The 24,168-nt window shown below is 38.0% G+C and overlaps 3 protein-coding genes and 1 long non-coding RNA gene across 5 annotated transcripts; 3 read left to right on the top strand and 1 right to left on the bottom strand.

Moving 5' to 3' along the window:
• The first annotated feature begins 130 nt into the window (after nt 1-130).
• Nucleotides 131-2,927, top strand: LOC103139214 (tumor suppressor candidate 5 homolog). The gene is made up of 3 exons (XM_007553722.2): nt 131-1,290; nt 1,417-1,543; nt 1,624-2,927. Exons 1-3 carry the CDS (start codon nt 769-771, stop codon nt 1,635-1,637), a joined length of 663 nt encoding a protein of 220 aa, XP_007553784.1. The 5' UTR covers nt 131-768; the 3' UTR covers nt 1,638-2,927.
• Nucleotides 2,926-23,187, bottom strand: LOC103139201 (Golgi SNAP receptor complex member 1-like). 2 transcript variants are annotated; one of them, XM_007553711.2, is made up of 9 exons: nt 23,083-23,187; nt 21,924-22,038; nt 21,170-21,245; nt 20,878-20,985; nt 20,701-20,792; nt 18,426-18,500; nt 3,820-3,849; nt 3,528-3,610; nt 2,926-3,247 (listed from the first exon to the last, which is right to left on the bottom strand). In XM_007553711.2, exons 1-9 carry the CDS (start codon nt 23,123-23,125, stop codon nt 3,123-3,125), a joined length of 747 nt encoding a protein of 248 aa, XP_007553773.1. In that variant the 5' UTR covers nt 23,126-23,187; the 3' UTR covers nt 2,926-3,122. The 2 variants fall into 2 exon arrangements, with proteins under 2 accessions (XP_007553773.1, XP_007553765.1); XM_007553703.2 differs by lacking the exons at nt 2,926-3,247; nt 3,528-3,610; nt 3,820-3,849 and adding exons at nt 14,056-14,375; nt 14,656-14,738; nt 14,948-14,977.
• LOC107836468 (uncharacterized) lies at nt 4,262-8,286 on the top strand. Its single transcript, XR_001662373.1, has 2 exons — nt 4,262-7,858; nt 7,947-8,286. It is a non-coding gene; the product is annotated as an uncharacterized LOC107836468 (long non-coding RNA).
• LOC103139189 (tumor suppressor candidate 5 homolog) lies at nt 11,731-14,054 on the top strand. The gene is made up of 3 exons (XM_007553693.2): nt 11,731-12,419; nt 12,546-12,672; nt 12,753-14,054. The coding sequence occupies exons 1-3, from the start codon at nt 11,898-11,900 to the stop codon at nt 12,764-12,766; spliced, it is 663 nt and encodes a 220-aa protein (XP_007553755.1). The 5' UTR covers nt 11,731-11,897; the 3' UTR covers nt 12,767-14,054.
• Nucleotides 23,188-24,168: the final 981 nt, after the last annotated feature.

Genomic DNA, 24,168 nt, shown 5'->3' with positions numbered 1-24,168 from the left:
TATGATAACTTGGTTGTTAAAAGAAACAAAAGAAAATACAAATTAAGAATATTTAATTTTTCTGGTCGATAGGGAATGGTTATTTCTTTGGTAAAAGAAAAAGAAAAATGTAGGAGCAAAAACATGAGTTTGCAACCCCAGTTTTAAGAAACAATGGAGCAGCTGCTCCACTTTTTTTTACATTTTAGGTGTAAGTATATGAAATAGAACAGACTGGTCCCTACCGAAATACATACCTCATGTTTTTAAAAACAAGAATGCTATAAACATTTAGCAAAGGCTTTACTGAACTCATAAAACCAAAGATTTTCACAGGTCATCTGAGGTTCCTCCACTTAAAAACCTCAATAAGGCCAAATTTCGCAGTAGTTTCTCAGTCAGCAGATCGTGAATAAACTGAAAGGTTTGTGATTCTGCGTCCGCTCTCTTTCCTTTCTCCATTACACGCACTTGGCCGCGTCCAGGCTGCTGATCTGGCTGCTGCCGCCGCGCGTAAATGGAATGCTTTTACGCACCGCGCGCGTTCACTTTAAAGGAGGTTTAATCGCTTTTTTTTTTTTTTTTTTTTGCCATTTTCATGCCTCGCCTGGTGCTTAAGTAGGGCTCCAGCGCTGGTGATGCGCCGAGGATGTGAGGGATGGATGCTGTAATACCTCACAGAGCTAACACCAGAGGGTGGGGGTAAAAAGCGAGGCGTGCGTCACTGGCAACTAAACGCCAGAGGGACAGAGACATCAATAACATCGCGTTCATCAATAAGGAATCTGGATGGAGTTAGACGGTTTATTAAATAGGCCGCTCTCTGAATTTGAACGCTTTAATGTGATGACCCCCCAAGGAGAACAACTGAGGGAAGACTTACTAGGACCTCCATCCTACCGCTCGGTGATGGCCATCAACACTGACGCCGCTTTCGAGAAGACTGGCCTGGGCGAGAGGGAAGTCTCCAACCCAACCGACTTCCAGGACACCGAGAAGCTGCTGAGCAAAGCCCCCGCCGAGCCGACCGGGGAGAGCAACCTCAAACCCTCCGACTCCTTCCCTCTGAACACCAGAAGCAGCGTCCGCTCCCTGGACGCGGAACAGAACGGACGCCGGTCCCCGCTGAAGTCGGGCTCCATCGGGCAGCTGACGGCCCCACCCAGATCTACTTCCCGGCTCAGCCTGGGCCAGCTCTCCTCCCCGGTTCCACCGGGATCCGAGCCGCCCAGTTACCTGTGGCTGGCCGTGGTGTCCTGCTTCTGCCCCGGAGTGCCGTTCAATGTCTGCGCCTTGTGGTACGCGAATGTGGTGAGTGTTTGCAATCCTTCAGCGACTTTCTTCGAGTTTATTCTAGTTTTTTTTTCTGGAAGAGAACCACAGGTGATTCTCTTCATTTAAATAATTAATGCTTGGTGATTTTTTCTTTCCCATCAGTCGAGGTCAGTTCTCCACACGGGAGATATCGAGGGAGCAAGAAAGTATGGGCGTCGATCAATGCTGCTCAGTATTCTGGCGATGCTGACGGGTGTGGTTGTAATCATCTTCATCGTGCTTACAATAGGTATGAAGACAGGCCGAGTGCTGCTCACTGCAGGATGACTTAAATGTTAAAGATATTTCCCTCTGCTCTCTTTCTCTTAGAGGCCCAACAATGAATCAAGGCGGATGAAAACAGTTTCCTTTAACTTCTCCGGATCTCTAAATTGCACAGAGGAAAGAGGATCTCAGATTGAAGACGGAAGGAAGCACAAAATACGAGCTGAAAAAAGTCTGAAGGAATTCCGATGTGCACTTTTTTTTTTTTGCTCTGTTTTTCTGCTATGGACCAAAAAAGAGAAAAAAAAAGTATGAAGAAAGATGGTGTGCGTCATGCGTCCTTTTCAGGAAACGCTCCTGCTTGATAACCCCACAAACTCAGGAATAAAGGAATGAGGAGAAATCCTTTTAGAAACCAAACTAGAGGGACTTTAAGAGGAATTTAAGGACTCCCATAAGAACGAGTGTAAAAGAGTGAAGATAAAGAAATGAAAGAAAGCAAACCTGCCTGCTGTTTAAAAAAATTTGCTACAATCAACTGGACTTTTATGGCTGAGGGAAAAAAAATCTGTTTACAAAAAGTTTAAAATGGAGATGCACCGATGAGGATTTCTTTTTTCAAGTCTGAACTTTAGATTTTCTGCATTTTATTCTGCAGGTTCTTTGATATTTGTAGTAGTTTGACTCCTGAAAGCTTGGCTTGGTTGTTTGATGCTTTCATAGACACAACTTTCGACTTGTGGGCTAAATAATTAAGTTAGAAGCAAAAATATATTTATCCAATTAAAAAAGGCGAAAATATTCCAACTAAATAAACTGGAAAAGTCATATTTTAATGAAACTGTATGATTTCAGGAACAGGCTTTAAGTCACTCCTTTGAAAACACTTATTTAATGCAATGATTTGACTGTTCCTTTGGGTAAAGTGGTTCTATTTACCATAAAATCAAAAACAGTGTCACGCCCAATATATTTCAGTACTTTTATGTTTTGTTGGTGAAAAACATTTTAAAACTTGCCCTTTGCACCAATATTGATTTGGAAACAGGGCCACACAAAATCATTCCAAGGGCTGCAAACGGCTCCTGGACCTTATTTTGGACATCGTTGGTTAAAAAAGTGATTTAATGAAAAGGTTTTTCCGTTTTCGACCTGCTGATTGGTGCATCTCTAGTTTAAAACATTTGAAGCCTTTCTGCTGTTCTAGTTGATGTCCTGCTTCGCGTGCTACCTTGATAAGCTGTACTGGCTCCACATAGCTGTGTGAATGTTTACAATAATCTATAAACAGTGAAACGGGGCGTTTCCCTTCATATGCACTCATGTTCGGACTCTGATGTTTATACGTTCTTACTGTACGACTGTGCCATAGTTCTGCATGGCTGAAATAAACTTGACTGAGCATGATGGATTTGAACACTCGCCACCTTTTAATTAAGAAAAATTTACATCAACAGAACATAATCCCAGGAAATATATATTTTTAAGCATTTGTAGTGTAAACATCAACAAGAAAACAAGCTTTAGCAATTATTTCTCTCAGTTACAACACAGAGCAGCATATAAATCTCTTGGCAACATTTGGTCTGAGTTACAGCAGATATTTAGTGGAAAGTGTAGAGCAGAAGGAGAATGGTGCAGATACCAATCACTCCACCCAGGATTAAAGAGTCCCTCCTCTTGCGTAGATTGATTTTTTGGATGAGGTTGTTGATAGCAGGGAAACGATCTGATGGAGAGGGGAATTGTGGTGAAGGAAAAATAATTAAGAGGCGAGCCGAGCCGAGCCTGCCTTCCACGCAGTAAGTAAGTAAGAGACAAAAAGCAGCAGGCAAAACGAAATCCATTAGTGGGATTTCTAATATAACCACGCAAATATGAATAATAATTAAAAAAGCATAAATGGGAGCTAATGATGCAGTTGTTATAGAAAAGCTAAGAGCACAAAGAGCTGAAATATGAATCTAACAGTGAGACAAAAGCAGAATCGATTTGAGCTAAAAGGATACTGGCCAAAGTTGTGACCCTGGTTTGAATGGACTTCAGCATCCCACGCTGAAATGTGATGTTCTCCTTTGTAGCCATGGCGATGCTGGAGGAAGAAGACAAACCAAGAGGCATCAGGCGCAGAAATGGAGAAACATATCTGCCTTTGTGATATCACGTTACACCGCATTTATCGTCTCAGTTAACGAGCTGAAAAGTACAAAAGTCGGCTTTAATCGACCAGAATGAGTGGGATTCCTCCTGGTGTGTGGGAGTGAAGGGAGAGAAGAGGCTGGATGCGGCTATAAAGCTTACCTTATTGCATTGTCGATGAAACTATTAGAGCTGTGAACATAAAAAGAAGGAAACGAGATTAAAAAGTTGAGCTCCATCTGACAAACTGAAGAGACGGCTTCAGCTTAAAATAACTTTCTGAGAAGATTTCAAACACAGTTTGGATGCCACATGCACTCAGGTGCCCATTTTACTGGTTCTCCTCGTAAAGTTGTACAAAAAAACCTAAAGATTTATGAAAATTTCAACCTTTACTTGTGTAGCAAAGCAAATCCATTATGTAGATACAATAGTTTCTGTCAGAGTAGATCTACTTCAACATATTTTTACTCAAACTGAAAAACAGACATTCAAGAAATTATTCAAGAGTATAAAAAGGCTTCACTCAAGCACCGAGTAATAGATAAAAATAATTTAATATTTAAAAATTACATAATNAAACACTGGAAGATATTTTAAATATCTGAAATAAAACAGAAACAACAAATAAAATAAATTATAAAGTCTCTGTAAACAACATTACAAAAACAGGGCTAATTGAGACAAAGGCATTACTTGGTCATGGCTGACACAGAAAAGGGAAAAAAAGGAGACAGGAAACTGAAGACGCCACTCTGAGGCATAGCACCAATAAGCAGGTCAGGAGGGAGTGGAGGGCCGTCTCAGCAAACTGAGCTCAGGATCATCTGTTTGACTGCTGCTTTTCATTTTCTCATTATTCTATTACATTTCTACTGCGTGTTGGATAACAGATTGAATATGCATCTTTTTATTAACGCAGCCTTTCCTGCCTATAAAAAGCGTTATTAGGATGTTTCACAGAGTCCTTAGGAAGTCTGAATTTGATTTTGTTTTCCACGTGTAGATTAATGTGGAAAATAAGACATGGAAATATGTTTGTGTTCCCAGTTTGATTCCCTATCCTGTTGCTTAAATGTTGTATCCTTCCTTTCTTTTCCTTTTGTGTCTTTTCTTTCTTCCTTATTTGTGTCCTTCCGCCACAATTTCCAGATTTTCCTGTTCAGAACAACCTTGCTACACTCTGTTTGTTTACAGCCTTCATGTTATCTACTAAGATCTTCTCTCACCTGAACTCTGAATGAACAGCAGATGTGAAGAAAACATGTCACATTTTTATAATTTACCATTTAACTGGTGCATCACAAACCCTTACAAGTTTCTAACTGGGTCTGTGTTGGCTGCCATTTAAAAAAACGGAACAAAATCCTTTTGTAAGTTATGCATGTTTCATCAAACAGTTGTGTTATTGGATAAATCCAATGTCAATAATGAATGAAATTAACCTTATTGTAGCTAATTTTATATTTCTGAACTTAGATTGAGGACAGTTAAGACGACATGTGCTGCCAATCACTATTTAATGCCTTCGATGGAAAGAAAAGGTCCAGTGGGCCGCCATTATCTTTGACTGGAGAAAGCTAAAATAAATGACATTGCTGGTTTCATTTATTCCATATGTGAACTTGATTTGATTGGCACAGAAACATAAATCAGTTTCTGCAGTTGATGACTTGTGTTGAGATGTTGTTTGGAGATTGGTTTTCGGAGCGCGTCAGCTGCAAGCCAGCACAAGCAGCCGCCAGATCTGCTGACTCACCACATTCAGGAAAAAAAAGACATTCGTCACATTGATAAATCAGTCAGGAGGCTTATGTCTCTGCACAACAGAGGATTCTTAGTTTTATGGTCAAAAGAACTCTCTTTCAGATGATTTAAGTGAGCCACTTATGCCCTCCAGCAAATACTCCCAAATATTTGTGATTATTTTGGCGCTCCAACCTGCAGGAACGTACAGTACGTACTGCTGCCCGTCTGCCTCACGTGAGCTCATCCTTCTCGCCTCCAGAGCTACTCAAGATTAGGTTTTCTGCAGGCAGGAGAAGCACAGACTTGCTCAGACTGTCATTTACTGAACAGCTATTCGTCAGTTTTCTAAAATGTGTGACACATTTTAGTTTTTCTGTTTTAGGTTTGGTTGAAGGAAAAAGGCTCAGCCACAACTGAGAATTAGAACAATAGAGGAAAAAAATGGTTAGGTTGGTGAAATTAACTAACGCGCTCACTCTTTGGTTACCTAGCAACTCAGTTATTCTCTGGTTACCTAGCAACAACCTGTTGAGTAACTCACACAGCGGCAGTTTCAGGTTTCGCCACTGTGCCTCATAACTGCTTAAAAGTAAAAAACTAAATGTCACGCCAACTGTTTGGCAGGATTTTATAAATTTAAAATAATAATAAAAAAAAACAAAAAAAAAACAAAGCATCCTTTTTTTCAGATCACACTGTCTAATGTGTTTTGACCATTTATAAATGCTCTAAGAAGAGCTGGGCTAATAATTTCATTGTTCTGCTTACTGTACAATGGCAATCTAATCTGATCAATAATTATCAATATCAACAGATATAAAACACATACACTGTGATACGGTTTTCAGCAAATACCACAAATTTTCAGAGAATCATGGTATTTACCTCCTTTAGTTTTTGACAGATCAACTGAGTGTTTTGCAACCAGCAATATTTCCAAATAGCCTGATTTGCCTCTTGTGAGTAGAGCTGGACAATATGGCTGAAAAACATATCACAATAAATGTTTTATATCAGTTGAAACAGATAATTATTAATTAGTTTCTATTTTAAATACCTGAAATATTACCAAACTGGCAGGCTAATCTTTCTTGTTGTATCCAGTTTATTTTTAAGCGGTTATGCGAAACCTTAAAGGGTTGCTGCACATGTTACTCAACATGTTGTTGCTAGGTAACCAAAGACTAGAGTGAGTGAGTTGCTAGGTAACCAAAAAGTGAGTGAGTTAGCTGATTCAGCTTAGAATGGGGGGGGGATCACAAAAATTAAATGTATGTGATTTGTGACTGTACTATAAAGATCCATCCGCAAAGAGTGACTGCAACGCTCTTCGGTGAGAAGGCAGTTATTGAGAGAAGGTCAGTGAAGCACGAAGTCGAAGAAGCTAGTCAAAAGAATTGCAAACACTAAATCTGTCGATACATGTCTGCTGTTCATTCAGGGCGTGAGACAGGAAGACATTTTCGCAGATAACAGGAAGGCTGATTCCGATGAGCAACGCTGCTCTGTACATATTTGAAAATCTCTGGTATGATAAGATTCCACATTAAGTCACACAGAGAATGCTGTTTTTTTTCATGCTAGCATTTCTAACCATGATAATCAAACAAGTCAACTTTACCACTCTATTTTGACTTGTAAAATATTAATAAAAATCTCTTAAAGCAGCTCCTCACACACACCCAGTGTGACGTCACCTCTTAAGGTAGGAAGGCTAAAAAATATTTTTAATGCTGACCAAGCACCTTATATTTTATTTGTCAAAAAGAAAAAGGAGTCTACTTGGATTCATATCACTGGAGGAGGAATTAAAATTCTTTTTCTCTAAGACAAAACTTGAATTTAAATTTGTGAACATTTACTTTCAGTGCAGACTAAACCCAATTTAAAGTTTGTATATCATATTTAACGACATGATTCTTCTCCCAAACCTCCTGAAGGTCTCTAATGCTTCACAAAAAGCTCTCTGCACTTCTGAACTGATTCCAGCGTCTCCACTCTCATGCACAGACTGTCCGCTCCTCTTGCTCATCCCGTAACCACAGTAACTGACTGTTTCTTTGAGAGGCCGTCTGTGATTTTTAAATAACTAAAAGAACATCCAAGAATTTTGCCGGTGGCCCAGCAGAACATGCACAGACGGAGCCGAGCGGCCGCTGCTGGTAATCTCAGTCATGATCTTGTGTGTGTGCATGTCCTCAGGCGTTTCTACATATCATCTAGTTTCAGCCACTTAATCACAGCTGATCACACACTCGCACACACTCTCTCTCTCTCTCTGCGCCCACTAACCGTACGTGTGTGACTGGCTGCAGGCCACCTCGTGCCTACGCTTCATGTGGAGAAACTTTATCGAGGAAGTTTGACAGTCTGTTGTTCTCTGTCTGCAGGGATAAACCAAAATCAGAAGAAGGAAGGAGACGGAGTCGCAGTTTGTGATGTTAAGGAGAAGGTGTGTCACAGTGCGACATGTTCTGCTGATGGCTGACTCACAGCAGTTCTTCACTGGCAAGCTTTATGTTCCTGTATGCATGCTAAAGCTGCCAGCTGAAGAACTGCTCTGGTCAGCCCTGCCCTGCATGACTCAAGAAGAAGAAGAGGAAGAGGATGGACGCTGCTGATGAATGCAGTTCAGTAAACTGGATATTTAATTTACGATTTGAATCATTGTATTCTGTGTTAACCCATTCAATAGTTTTTTGTGATAAAATCTTGTGTTCCTGCATGGATGTTGAGAATGATTGGATTTTTCCGCCTTACAATAAAGAACAAAATGTTCCCCTCAGAAGTCTCATAGTGCGCTTCAGAGGAAAGGCAATAAAACACCACAGCAGCGATCGATCTCATGTCCAAAAAAATGAAAATAAAACCTCACAGAAATGTGTATGTATTGATTTAAAAACTGAAAACTCTTGTTTTCTGTTTCCTTGAATGCTCTGCATCGAGTTTTAAGACTCTATAGTGTGGCCTCGGTTCGGTTGCTGTTGCGTATCTCCAGAGGAAAAGAAAGGGGGGAAAAAAACTTGCATAACGTCTGTTTTTCAGTGCCTGAAGGCGTCTTCGGCTTTTCATCAAATTCCTCCGCAGCATGTTCACTTGTGAAGTCACAGGACAAACATGGAGAGGTGCTGGGATTTATTACTGAGGAGAAAGGGGATTTTTAAGAATTTTGCTTAAATATTCCTGGTTTTTAATAAACTTAAGATGAAGACTTTTGAATAAAATATGGAGACTAATTAAAAATATATCACTAAGGTGTAAACATGAGCTGTAGGAGTTTAAGAGTATAAATAAATCACAATTTGTATGTTTTTACTGACCAGCATGAACTTGAGCGCCTTGAATTGCATGGGCCTGGTGTGCTTCCTCAAACTTACCACCAGGTGGAGCTAATGCCCTAAAAACTGGCAGATGGACGAAATTTGAGGCGGCAAATTCTCACTGAATTAAAATTTAAGTTTAATGACACTTAAAAGTGTGAAAGGAGTTTCTGTTTTGCATCTTTTAGGTTGAATATTAAATCCTTTTAAACTTCAATGATTAACTGGAAGAATTTGATGCATGTGTAAGATCTACATTTGCTCAATTATACATAATATTCAGTTAGTTTTTAAGTTAAACTAAGCAAGACATAATTATCTCATTTGTGACACTGATTTCTAAATTAGAATAATTACCGTCCTGTGAGATTTTCTTAATCTGAAACTAAGCAACACCAACACATTTGTAGTTGTTCTTCTCACCAAACCTCTATTAAAAGTTTATATCTTTACGTATGGATGCAAGAGTGTAAATAGAAATACGACGTTAGAGTTTGTCAAACTAGTTTTACTGAAGATATTCTTATAATTCAGGTCTGTCAAATATGTTTGAATAAAAACTGTTATTCTGTTTTGTTATTCTGCATCTACCTTCAGTGAAACTGCAGCACATATTTAATATGCCTGTTACATAAAGCAGTTGCTAATTATTTAAATAAAATTAAAAACTAATTCAATATTATAGTTTAGTAAAAGTTACAGAATTAATTACTCAAGACTGTAACTTTAAAATACTAAATATATTTCTAATTCATTTTGGAAGCTTTTGTTACAGTTACTGTTAGATGTGATATTAAATACAAATGTATCATTTCAGTTACTTTCTAATAAAGAACCAACTAACTTTATACCGTGTGTCAGAAATTCAGTTTTGCTTCTTTGGTTGCCAAATGTTTCATAAATAAAATGTTATACCAACCTGTTGATCTTTTAACATGGTGTTTATTCTGTTCGCACACCACACTGAATGGACTGTGACCAGTTTGTGGTGCTGCTCTCCGTCTTCAGGATCAAGGTGATGAGGAAAAGACAAATGTCCTAGTCGAAGCATCACCTTCTCCGGAACGAGGCACTGAATCGGTCAAGTCGGCAAATGGTTAATCAAAGTACAAATAGTGCAACTGACAAACTAAATTTATTCAAAAATGTAAACTTTTTAACCCCATGGAAGAAGGTGTAGTAATAATAAAGCACAATCAAATAAAAACAATTGAGGATAATTAGGCATTTCGTCTCAAATTCATGGATTCCTAAATTATAATTAAAAAAATATTAGAAGATAAAACATCTTCTGATGCATGAAGTTGAGCAGTCAGGTGAAGTTTGCATGTCGCTCGTCCTTACCTGCTCACGATGTTCAGCTGCTTTCCGGTTTTCTGCTGAAATCCTGACGCGTTTTGTAGATAATTGTTCATTCTGACGTGTCGCGGACCAACAAGGACGTGGCTGGCAGCAGGTGATTGGTTCTTCAACCTACTTCCGACTTGATTGTTTGGAAAATATATATGCATACATGTATTATTTCTTGTAAAAAAAAAATGGACGAAATAATAACTTACAACTTAGATGGAAACAAAACTTAACTTAATCTGATGTTACAATTTCAAAAAGTGGTCAAAAAAATAATCATTTTACCAAAACTTCCCGTCATCACACCGGACATTTGACGAACAAAACGACCTCCACCTCCACGCACCGGAGTGGAATCACTTAAATCAACAGGAGGTCTAAACTTTACCAAAGTACTCTAAACATTTCAAAAATATAAAAAATAATCACAGAAGTAGTTCATGCTAAAACTGATATAAATATTTACAAAAATGCGACATATGATGTGTGTGGGCAGGAAGGATCTCCTGTAGCAGTCTGTATTCCAGCTACTCTGAAGAAGCATCTGACAGAAGACACTTTGTGGCATAACAGACTCATGAAGAGGATGATCAGATGTTTCTGGACTTTTTAAAGGATCATTCTTTGCTCAGTAATCTTCAGATGTTCTCCAGTCGTCTCCAGAACAGAACCGGACATCTTCGGCAGCCAGTTTGAAACCCTGGCCATGATGCTGCCACCCCAACAGATGGTGGCCGAAGAAATTGCAGCCTCTACAACAGACTCGTAGAAGATGTGCAACATTTTTGCTGCAACCTTGAGAAAAAAGTTTCTGCACCTGAACCTCTCTTCAAATTATTCCTGCAGGTACAACCTTCCGCAGCAATTTCCATTTTAATGCCATTTTAAGTTCGAATGTCACCATTGGTAAAAGAAGGAGGATTTTAAGAACCCTTACTATCTATCTACAGTGGTGATAAAGCTACACTGACATTGGAGATGAAGCGACTTTTTTGTGCTAAGTTGGAGGTTGGCGTCAGAGGTTAAGGTTGGGACAAAACTTTTGAAATGATTTATGATAACTTGGTTGTTAAAAGAAACAAAAGAAAATACAAATTAAGAATATTTAATTTTTCTGGTCGATAGGGAATGGTTATTTCTTTGGTAAAAGAAAAAGAAAAATGTAGGAGCAAAAACATGAGTTTGCAACCCCAGTTTTAAGAAACAATGGAGCAGCTGCTCCACTTTTTTTTACATTTTAGGTGTAAGTATATGAAATAGAACAGACTGGTCCCTACCGAAATACATACCTCATGTTTTTAAAAACAAGAATGCTATAAACATTTAGCAAAGGCTTTACTGAACTCATAAAACCAAAGATTTTCACAGGTCATCTGAGGTTCCTCCACTTAAAAACCTCAATAAGGCCAAATTTCGCAGTAGTTTCTCAGTCAGCAGATCGTGAATAAACTGAAAGGTTTGTGATTCTGCGTCCGCTCTCTTTCCTTTCTCCATTACACGCACTTGGCCGCGTCCAGGCTGCTGATCTGGCTGCTGCCGCCGCGCGTAAATGGAATGCTTTTACGCACCGCGCGCGTTCACTTTAAAGGAGGTTTAATCGCTTTTTTTTTTTTTTTTTTTTGCCATTTTCATGCCTCGCCTGGTGCTTAAGTAGGGCTCCAGCGCTGGTGATGCGCCGAGGATGTGAGGGATGGATGCTGTAATACCTCACAGAGCTAACACCAGAGGGTGGGGGTAAAAAGCGAGGCGTGCGTCACTGGCAACTAAACGCCAGAGGGACAGAGACATCAATAACATCGCGTTCATCAATAAGGAATCTGGATGGAGTTAGACGGTTTATTAAATAGGCCGCTCTCTGAATTTGAACGCTTTAATGTGATGACCCCCCAAGGAGAACAACTGAGGGAAGACTTACTAGGACCTCCATCCTACCGCTCGGTGATGGCCATCAACACTGACGCCGCTTTCGAGAAGACTGGCCTGGGCGAGAGGGAAGTCTCCAACCCAACCGACTTCCAGGACACCGAGAAGCTGCTGAGCAAAGCCCCCGCCGAGCCGACCGGGGAGAGCAACCTCAAACCCTCCGACTCCTTCCCTCTGAACACCAGAAGCAGCGTCCGCTCCCTGGACGCGGAACAGAACGGACGCCGGTCCCCGCTGAAGTCGGGCTCCATCGGGCAGCTGACGGCCCCACCCAGATCTACTTCCCGGCTCAGCCTGGGCCAGCTCTCCTCCCCGGTTCCACCGGGATCCGAGCCGCCCAGTTACCTGTGGCTGGCCGTGGTGTCCTGCTTCTGCCCCGGAGTGCCGTTCAATGTCTGCGCCTTGTGGTACGCGAATGTGGTGAGTGTTTGCAATCCTTCAGCGACTTTCTTCGAGTTTATTCTAGTTTTTTTTTCTGGAAGAGAACCACAGGTGATTCTCTTCATTTAAATAATTAATGCTTGGTGATTTTTTCTTTCCCATCAGTCGAGGTCAGTTCTCCACACGGGAGATATCGAGGGAGCAAGAAAGTATGGGCGTCGATCAATGCTGCTCAGTATTCTGGCGATGCTGACGGGTGTGGTTGTAATCATCTTCATCGTGCTTACAATAGGTATGAAGACAGGCCGAGTGCTGCTCACTGCAGGATGACTTAAATGTTAAAGATATTTCCCTCTGCTCTCTTTCTCTTAGAGGCCCAACAATGAATCAAGGCGGATGAAAACAGTTTCCTTTAACTTCTCCGGATCTCTAAATTGCACAGAGGAAAGAGGATCTCAGATTGAAGACGGAAGGAAGCACAAAATACGAGCTGAAAAAAGTCTGAAGGAATTCCGATGTGCACTTTTTTTTTTTTGCTCTGTTTTTCTGCTATGGACCAAAAAAGAGAAAAAAAAAGTATGAAGAAAGATGGTGTGCGTCATGCGTCCTTTTCAGGAAACGCTCCTGCTTGATAACCCCACAAACTCAGGAATAAAGGAATGAGGAGAAATCCTTTTAGAAACCAAACTAGAGGGACTTTAAGAGGAATTTAAGGACTCCCATAAGAACGAGTGTAAAAGAGTGAAGATAAAGAAATGAAAGAAAGCAAACCTGCCTGCTGTTTAAAAAAATTTGCTACAATCAACTGGACTTTTATGGCTGAGGGAAAAAAAATCTGTTTACAAAAAGTTTAAAATGGAGATGCACCGATGAGGATTTCTTTTTTCAAGTCTGAACTTTAGATTTTCTGCATTTTATTCTGCAGGTTCTTTGATATTTGTAGTAGTTTGACTCCTGAAAGCTTGGCTTGGTTGTTTGATGCTTTCATAGACACAACTTTCGACTTGTGGGCTAAATAATTAAGTTAGAAGCAAAAATATATTTATCCAATTAAAAAAGGCGAAAATATTCCAACTAAATAAACTGGAAAAGTCATATTTTAATGAAACTGTATGATTTCAGGAACAGGCTTTAAGTCACTCCTTTGAAAACACTTATTTAATGCAATGATTTGACTGTTCCTTTGGGTAAAGTGGTTCTATTTACCATAAAATCAAAAACAGTGTCACGCCCAATATATTTCAGTACTTTTATGTTTTGTTGGTGAAAAACATTTTAAAACTTGCCCTTCGCACCAATATTGATTTGGAAACAGGGCCACACAAAATCATTCCAAGGGCTGCAAACGGCTCCTGGACCTTATTTTGGACATCGTTGGTTAAAAAAGTGATTTAATGAAAAGGTTTTTCCGTTTTCGACCTGCTGATTGGTGCATCTCTAGTTTAAAACATTTGAAGCCTTTCTGCTGTTCTAGTTGATGTCCTGCTTCGCGTGCTACCTTGATAAGCTGTACTGGCTCCACATAGCTGTGTGAATGTTTACAATAATCTATAAACAATGAAACGGGGCGTTTCCCTTCATATGCACTCATGTTCGGACTCTGATGTTTATACGTTCTTACTGTACGACTGTGCCATAGTTCTGCATGGCTGAAATAAACTTGACTGAGCATGATGGATTTGAACACTCGCCACCTTTTAATTAAGAAAAATTTACATCAACAGAACATAATCCCAGGAAAATATATCTTTAAGCATTTGTAGTGCAAACATCAACAAGAAAACAAGCTTTAGCAATTATTTCTCTCAGTTACAACACAGAGCAGCATATAAATCTCTTGGCAACATTTGGTCTGAGTTACAGCAGATATTTAGTGGAAAGTGTAGAGCAGAAGGAGAATGGTGCAGATACCAATCACTCCACCCAGGATTAAAGAGTCCCTCCTCTTGCGTAGATTGATTTTTTGGATGAGGTTGTTGATAGCAGGGAAACGATCTGATGGAGAGGGGAATTGTGGTGAAGGAAAAATAATTAAGAGGCGAGCCGAGCCGAGCCTGCCTTCCACGCAGTAAGTAAGTAAGAGACAAAAAGCAGCAGGCAAAACGAAATCCATTAGTGGGATTTCTAATATAACCACGCAAATATGAATAATAATTAAAAAAGCATAAATGGGAGCTAATGATGCAGTTGTTATAGAAAAGCTAAGAGCACAAAGAGCTGAAATATGAATCTAACAGTGAGACAAAAGCAGAATCGATTTGAGCTAAAAGGATACTGGCCAAAGTTGTGACCCTGGTTTGAATGGACTTCAGCATCCCACGCTGAAATGTGATGTTCTCCTTTGTAGCCATGGCGATGCTGGAGGAAGAAGACAAACCAAGAGGCATCAGGCGCAGAAATGGAGAAACATATCTGCCTTTGTGATATCACGTTACACCGCATTTACCGTCTCAGTTAACGAGCTGAAAAGTACAAAAGTCGGCTTTAATCGACCAGAATGAGTGGGATTCCTCCTGGTGTGTGGGAGTGAAGGGAGAGAAGAGGCTGGATGCGGCTATAAAGCTTACCTTATTGCATTGTCGATGAGACTATTAGAGCTGTGAACATAAAAAGAAGGAAACGAGATTAAAAAGTTGAGCTCCATCTGACAAACTGAAGAGACGGCTTCAGCTTAAAATAACTTTCTGAGAGGATTTCAAACACAGTTTGGATGCCACATGCACTCAGGTGCCCATTTTACTGGTTCTCCTCGTAAAGTTGTACAAAAAAACCTAAAGATTTATGAAAATTTCAACCTTTACTTGTGTAGCAAAGCAAATCCATTATGTAGATACAATAGTTTCTGTCAGAGTAGATCTACTTCAACATATTTTTACTCAAACTGAAAAACAGACATTCAAGAAATTATTCAAGAGTAAAAAAAGGCTTCACTCAAGCACCGAGTAACAGATAAAAATAATTTAATATTTAAAAATTACATAATCAGACAGACCAAAATGAAAAATATAACTAATTACAACCCAACGCTGATCTCTAATGTTTTTATTTGGACAGATGGTTAAAAACACCAAATGAGGCTGTTTGTTTTGTTAAAGAAATACACAAATCAAAAAGTCCATTACGTCACATAGAGGTTCATAAAGTATTACAAACGTTTCACCAAACTCCACAGTGTTTTTCCACATATTTACCTTTTGGTTTATACCTAAAAAACTGAATCCAAATAAACTTCCTCCTCTCACCTCGGCGTTGTGCAGAACGTTGTGCTGGTTTCTGAACATGTTCATGAACATTTCAAAAGGCACACACTCAAATTATAACATTTTGTTTTTCAAATTAAATAACAAGCAGTTTCATTTACAGTCCCTGTAGAGTTTAACAGGCTCCATGTTTATGTTTGTGATGGTAGAAATCCAGCGTTTTTTGTTTAAAGTGCGCAAAGGCCAACAGCTTACTAGTTCTTGAAAACTCACTGTAAAAAACACAAAATCTTATTTTTTTAATCTAGTTTCTAGTACAAATATCTTAGTACACTTGGAAAAAGACAAAAATAACTTAGAAGTAACTTTTCAGCAAGATATAGAAGCTTTTTTAAGTCAGTGAGATTGATGGAAAAATACTCGCAGATTATTTCACTTATAACAAGACATTTTCCTCATTTTATAAGTGAAATAATCCTCCAATGGAAACGTCACTTTTTCATCAATATTAAGGAATTGTTTACTCTAACGCTCCTACACTTTGCTGAAAAGTTACTTATTAGTTAATTTAGTGTTTTTTCAGGTCTACTAAGATATTTGTAGAAACTAGATGAAAAAAATCGTTGGTAACTTTTTGTGTTTTAGGAGGGATCTTATAAGGGATTGGGACAGAAATTAAAGCATTTTGTTTTTACTGTCCAGCTTGTGACAAATTAAACCAAAAGCAAAACATTTGTCACAAATCTCCCAACACAGTAAGGCCTTTTGTCATGAAATATGAACTTATATTGAATCCTGCAGGCTGACTGCTGTTTGACGGAGGGAGTCGGTCGATTAGTATCAGCTATTCTGTGCAACAGATCTTCTCTGGATACATCGGCCTGGTCTCTCTCTTTAGCAGTGCAGGTAAGGACAGCCGGACTGCAGAGGGAAGACGGTGAGCTTGAACGCACTCCCCTGTGTTTCAGCAGGCAGCCATTAGCAGCCCTGGTAAGTGACAGACTGAAAAATGAAGTGTTCGGTCCAGAGCTGAAAGAGCATGGAAAGGTAGCAGCGAGCATCCTGTCAGACTCCACTGGAGACCAAAAATCAATACGGAGCTTTATATTTTCTCCATCTATTCGTCTCCACTGCTGTCCTCCGCATTACTGCCCAGCCTACATTAGCTGGCACAGAGTTCTGCTTTTAACACGATCCAGTTTTTCTTGATTTACTCAAATTCTGCAGCAGGGAAACTGGTTGAACAGAACCTTGGGTAGTACTGGGCAATAAATTAGCATATATTTTTCACATTTTTCAAGTTATCTGTGTAAACATGGAGATATTTCTCTTACTTCTGCTCTGAAATAACCGTCAGTACTGCATGTGTGATGTAAATCCCTTTATAGGGCATGCAGCAGGTTGCAGCTTCATTATTATTACATCAGGCCAAATGGGAAAGAAGCAAAGCAGAAACTGGTACCAGTATCCATCTGCAGCCTGCAGGACAGCAAAGCCCAACCTGCCTGACAAAACCATCATGTGACAAGTTCAACAGAAATGTTGCTGATGTATTTTAACAACTCAAATATGCGTAACTGTTAGCTTCCTATTGTTATACTCACACTGTGCTTAAAGAGAAACATTAGAATAAACCAAAGATTAAATGCTACAACAATGAAAATGACAGGAGTTTTTCCTTCCAGTTACCTTTCTGTGGACAATCACCTTCTGCTGTCAAGTCAACAATCTTCCCTATGATTGTGTTTAATATTTAAAACACTTCTTCAGTTTTTTTCTTTGGTAGTATTTAACTTTCTGAGAAACTAAACTTAGCTGCAAGTAAAACTGCAGAGTATACCGACTCATATGTGGAAAATCAGAATCCCAAAGGCTTGTTAGGACGAAATATTAGGTATTTATCAAAGGTCTCTATAATCTATATGTGGCCGGTCGGGCAGCCTGTGTTCATACACACATCAGAACCATCCAGTTGCTTCTGTTCGGACCTTTTTGTGCTGCCCGGTTCCTTTTATCTCAGAACGCATTAAGCTGTTGACTTGGCTGCTCCTTTGTTGTGTTTTGGTGATTTACTACCTTCACCTGAGAATGGAGGAGCTTCTAAAGAGACGACACACGAAGAGGAGCTTTATTTTATCTATCTGTGTTTGCAGAGCAAACAAGAGACCAAGAAGTGGCAGAGCAGCTAGCTGAGAGGCGAGCCAAAACCCGACCGCCCTCCGCTCCGTGTCTGGGATGACAGCCAGCTCTACTTTTCTCACTTCCTCCCTTTTTGACTGTTTGAATGACATTAAATTGACACTTTTCTTCATGCTAGAAGTGCATACAATAAACAAAAATGGAGGTATTTAGTGTGCAAATTAGATAAAATATGCTTAAATTTACCAGCTAGATGGAAGTGGTGTGCGATTGTTGGAAGTTTTTTAACAACAATAATAAAAAATCAAACTGGATTAATACCAGCAGCGGTTTAACATTAATCTAAAAATGGGATAATAAATCAGTTCTCTACATTCAAAAAATTCAAAATAAATAAAAAAAATAACTTTACTGATCCCAAAGGAAAAGTAAATGTTGTTGTAACTCATATTAATTCAAATTCTTCAGAGTTATTGTAGATTATTTCTTCACTGTTCACCTCACTATATAAGGCAGAAGTCCAAAAACATATACATTTAAATGAGACTCACAATTAAAAAATGTTTTTTAACTTTTTTAAATGAATGGGAAATTAAGTCTGATATACTGTAGAGGGGAAAGAATAGTTTGTTTTCACGTGAAAACATACTTTTCTTTTTTTATCTGAAAAAGAGAGAGAAATATTGATTTCCCAAAGCTTTCTTACTTCCTCAGATGTTCATGTTCCTTTAGGAAAAGTTCAGACCTCCTGTTATTCACTCCTGAGCTGCTTTTGTAGGATCTGATGAGAAAAACAGAGCAGAGACACTTAATATGAGAAACTAGAGGTAAAACCGCAAACAAGCATCCGGAAAATGCTTTTTGTCCTAAAACAAAGAAAATAAGTATGAGACTTGAGCAACAGGACAAACTAATATAAGAAGAGACGCTTCGATGATGACAAAGATCATCGAACCAAACAGCTTCAGTTAAAGGAGAAAAGGACAAAAAGTTATATTTTTGGTTCATCTGAAAAGTTTGTTTCCATGGTAAAAAAAAATTACTATTATTTTAATTAATATAGTTTAAAATCATTAATTTTTAATTAATTGCTTTAATTAATTAAAATCAATTAATTAAAGCTAAGTAGAAATTTTTAGTATTTTAAGGCTGAAAATTAAAATAATTAATATAATTGACAAAAAATAACTAATTGAGGCAAAAGTTAAATTTTTCTAAATCAGTTTCTTTTAATAAAAAACTTATTAAACTTTGACAAAAGCTGCAGGTTTGTGTCTGGTGAAATTTTAGTTAAAACATGTTTGTTTTTCATTCAGTGGGTAGAAAATCTATAAATTTTACTCAAAAGTAACAATACCTCATAATAAAAAAAGCGTAGTAAAAAGAAAATTTTAAAAGAAGTTAATCAAGTAAATGATTAACTTTACTTAATCATTTAAGTAAATGATTAAGTAAATAAATGTAACCAGTTGCTACTCAACTCTGTTAGTTGGATTAGAAACTTTAGAAATCCAAAGAAAATCAGAAGAAATTCTGATAAAGACGTTAAAGTTTGAAATGACTGAAATCAATCCTGCCTTCTTGGACCATAAAATTGTGGGAAAGTTTACAGTTTGTAAAATTCTTCATCCTTAAAATAAAAGAAGATGCTTGATTTAAACCTTAGAAAGATTCAACAGAAGTTTTTAAAACCAGCATTTGTACTTTTCAGTGATTTTCTCTGCTTCAACCTCTTATTTACACCATCCACTTTATATCTGGAGCAATAATCTACTAAATTCATCATCTATTATCTGCTTTGTTACCACACATCTCACCACCTATCTCTATGGGAATAATTAAAATTCACTTTCTTCCCTTCAGCTTCAGATCAGGGCACATTTCTTCTGCCTCCATCTGCCCGTCCTCCTCTCCCTCTCCTACTCTGATGCAGCATTTCTCCGGACCGGGCCGGCCACATGTAACCGCTCTCCCTCGTCTTGGGCTGAATGAAAGCCTTGTGGTTTGATTTACTGTAGAAGGCACTTAGGAGAAGAGATTCCCCAGAGAAGGAGAGGGAAACGGACAGTGAGAGGGAGATACAGATCCAGGGAGGAGGAAGCCGTAATGAAAGGAGGTGCCTCTTATTAGAGTATGAAAGATGATAGCAGAACGGGTGGATGGTACAGAAAGAAGCTGCACATTTCTGCCCCCTGCTGGTTGAGAATAAAACTACCAAAATCCACTTTCAACATTTTAATGGTCAAAAAATGAAAAGAAAAACAGGAAAAGGAAAGGATACCACAAGACCGAGGTGTGAAGAAAATAACAACAAGGTAAGCCTTTAACTGTCAGAATTTTTAAAATATTTACGTTTGAAAACAACATAAATAACAAAGTGAATTTATAAATCTGCTTCATATTAAAGTTCCAGTATATAACTTCTTTAAAACAATTTTTTGTTATAACAGAACAGTTTGTTATGAGACAGGAAATCTCTAAAATAAAAAGTCTAGCTCCTCTGCCTAACTAGAAACAACTAATCAGAGCCAGGAGGCGGGTCTTAGCGCTGTCAATCACAATCTTGTGTGGCGCCGCTCATCATGCTAGGAAACCGCTACAGCTTTTCTCTGTCAGCAGAGCCGTTGTGAATGCTAAGGCCAGATAGCATAGCCACTGATGATGGCAGATAAACAGTTTTCCTAAAGGGTAAGTTATTTCTAAGCCATTGTCAAATGTAGCAGCGAATACATGAGTTGATTGACAGCGCTAAGTCCCTCCTCCTGGCTCTGACTGGTTGTTTTTGGTCAGGGACGTTAATGGTAGTTCAGGGAAGAGGTGGAGGAAATCGATCTCTTCACAGATTATCTGTCTGGTGACAGTTTTAACAAATATATAAAGAATATATTCTTTATAAAAGTTACATACTACATCTTTAATGTGATATAGTACCTGAATTATACAGAATTTGTGTTTATGTGCCTGTGTGTGGATTTGCTTACTCAATGTCTCTGTGGACAGAGCCCAGCAGGTCCTCCCGTTCTCGAAGGCTCAGGAAGTTGCTTTTGGTTTTGTGAAACTCGTGTGTGTAGTCCTACAAAAAAAAACATTATTACAGTTATAAAGAGAAATCTTAAACCAGAAACCCTTCAAAAGCAGAACCGTTCAGCAGTAAGTACCTGTAAAATGTCTCTGTGTCTCTGTAAGGTGTGCATTAAAGCCGCGTTATGCGACAACGCTCCAGGTGTGTTTGTGTATTCGGCCATTTTGTCATTCACCGCCGAAAGCTGCAAACAAATTTTGAATAAGAGTAAACTATAAATTATTTAACAAGTTAAATAAGAGAAATACATAATGATGGAAATTAACTGCAATTAATTCAAACAGCTATTCTCATAATATCTTTAAAAAAAAAAAAAGTCCTGAAAATCCTTTTCATTTTACTGACCAAACGGTATGGATGTAACCTACTTTAGACAAGAGCTGCTCCACTTCGGAGGTCATGGCCACCAGCACGTTGTCTTGGAACGGCCCAAAAGACTCTGACCTGATTCAACGACAAAAACAGGAAGGACACAAAATTATTTTATTACCTCTAAAGTTTTGCGTGTATTTTTTTTATTTACAAAATGTGTTGAATTTGTGTTTTAGATGTTTTTCCTCAAATGTTTCTTAGGTAAACCTGAGGTTTAATTCCTCACATTTCATAAACTTTACAGAGACTGAATGAGTCTTTCCTGATAGGCAGAGGAACGTTTCTTCTTAAGATTTTTGATCTCAGTCTAATTTTCTAGCAACATTCAATGATATTCTTGCCTGTTTAGTTCACCTAATTTATTACTTGCTAACTCAACATGAAATAATTGAAATAATGTTAACAGGTCATTTTGACTTAAACAAGGGAAAATTAGGATTTTGAGACTTAAGATGACTGATTGTGGTTTAACTGGTCAACTTTTACTGCAAAGTAAAATCAATGCAAATTGACACTGTAAAAACTAAAACAGTAAAGTTTGTAAAAGAATGTAATTTATCTCTGTCTCTGTAACCACTACCCGAACACAAAACACCTGATTCGACTTATCAAATTCAAATATACTCGCTGCATGGTGTCACGGAAACATGTTAAAAGGTTCATCATTCATTTGGTAAAAATATAAACACATAAATCCTTTTTAAAACTTACACTTTGTGCATTATAAATAACAATAAGTTTTGGAGCTACCTGCTGTCTCTTTCCTGCTGGTCATGGCCGCCGCGGTAACTCGTACAGAGTTTACTGAAGGAGACCAGCTTGAGGTCCAGCTCATTCTCCAGCTGTCTGGCCTGCTTCCGTAAATCTGAGGGAAGAAACCGAGAAACACGCTGGGAAAATATTTTCAGGTGACAGGAAAGATACAGGAACCAGGGTAATATAAAGCCATCTGAAGGATACTGGTGTAATACAACATAAGGGAGATGAGTTAGGCACAGAAATACATCAGACATTAATACAAATTATTTTTTTCCAAGTACTTACATACCAAACATCAGCTAACTTGATTCATGAGCATGTGGTTTTCTAGTTTGAATAAATGTTTAGCCTAATTTCAGAATTTGCTATACTGTTTACACACAAAATGTTGCCGTATTTCATGGTGTACTGTTGTATGTTGCTGCCTTATTGGTGAAACTATAATTCCTTACAGTAACAAACATGACAACTTGGCTCCGTAAAATAGTTTTATAAACGGATCTGAACGACAAACACTGCAAAATAAAAGTCTGCATTATCACAATTGCAAAGGATTCATTGGGGTCCATAATTCCCGTGTGATGCTCTATGTAATTAGATCATCTTTATATCCTAAAAAAACAAAAAAGGTTTGTTTACCCAAACATGATTCAAACAACCTTAAACAATAATGCTGATTTTCTGTGACCTCTTTAAAGCCACGGTTAACCACCCTTGTGCTTAAATTTTAAGTCTTAAATGAATAAAAACATGTAGTGATGCAACGGATCCACCATTAACATTTGTTTTAGGTTAATGAGCTTAAAATATGTTGTGATAAAGCTTCAATTGTTATTGGTTTGTTTTAATTTCTGCCATTTTTAATTAAATTCATTCATTTACGGGCAGAATAGTAGATACTATCCAAATAAAAAAACAAAATCGAGCGTTTTCCGTTTTTCGATACAAACTTTTTAACTTCGACGTTAACAGCCAGATGCTAACAAGTTAGCTTTGGAAATAATTAAAACATCTAATTCGCGCAGGCGCCAACTTTATTCACGTCGTGTGGTGTGAGTCGATAAATATAAGTGACCCGAATTTACAAAGTGTAGCAAGGACAGGGATGAGTCGAGAGTTGTTTTGTTTTTATTTCTGTAACATGTCTTACCTTCCCAGTAGTTGCTGTTTGTTGCCATGACTGTTGTTGACATGTCATCAACTGCCGTAAGGGAGAAGTAACTGTCGCACTTCTTCCGTGACCCACCGTGCCCCCTAGTGGCAAATGCAAGATTTACAAGTTTTCTTAGGGATTGACCTACAATATTTTTTTTACTTGTTTGTTCTTTCCATTGTAAACAAAAATGTCTTCTCAAAAAGAGAAAAATAAATATTTTTTTTATTATCTGTCTATGTTCATTTTTATAATAATAATAATAGTCATTATTTTAATCCAATATTTATGATAATAAAATGTTTATCTTACATTTTACTCCACATTTTAATACATTGTTTGTGACAAATTATCTGTGGGGGTTTAAGCTAAACTAACTTCAAGCTAAGCTAAAGTTAAAACACACTGAACCAACACCAGCAGATGGCATGACTCCCCAAATCATTACTGACTGGAAACTTTACATTTTAAAAATCCAGAGTCAGAAGAGTCCTTTCTTCTGACTCTGACTTTGACTTCCCAATGAAACGCAAAATTTATTAGTCTGGTAAGAGGACTTTTGTTCTCCAGAATAACTGTCAAGTTTTTCTCATAATGGAGTAAGCTATAACTTGATGTTTAAGTGTTTAAAAAGTGTTTTTTAAAAGTAATCTTATATTATATTTAACATTTTTGTAATAAATTGAATCATGAGTTTAGCTGTAAGCAATAATCTTCCAAATGAATAAAATTAAACTGGAAATACATAATTCTGTCTGTGTGTAACAAATATAATAATTCCCTTTTTTAATTTAATTTCTAAATAAATATTCAGTGCTATTCCAATTTATTGAGAGGTACCAATATTACATCACATTCTGACATATTTCTGCAAAAAAAATCATGACATTAAGTACAAACTAATTTAGTTAAAGGGTTTTCATTTATACTCTGAAAAAGTAGCATTTGGACGTATTTTTTTTATTACATAGAATTCCTCCCTCCTTCAATTTGGGACTTTAGGAAAACCCAAAATTTGTAGGGTGCAATGATTTTTTTAATGTCAATTTATGAGAAACCACACACATTAAATGTGATGGTTTA

Source organism: Poecilia formosa, unplaced genomic scaffold, assembly GCF_000485575.1.
Source record: "Poecilia formosa unplaced genomic scaffold, Poecilia_formosa-5.1.2 Scaffold3, whole genome shotgun sequence".
Lineage (NCBI taxonomy): Eukaryota > Metazoa > Chordata > Actinopteri > Cyprinodontiformes > Poeciliidae > Poecilia > Poecilia formosa.
This window is presented reverse-complemented; position numbering and strand designations above follow the sequence as displayed.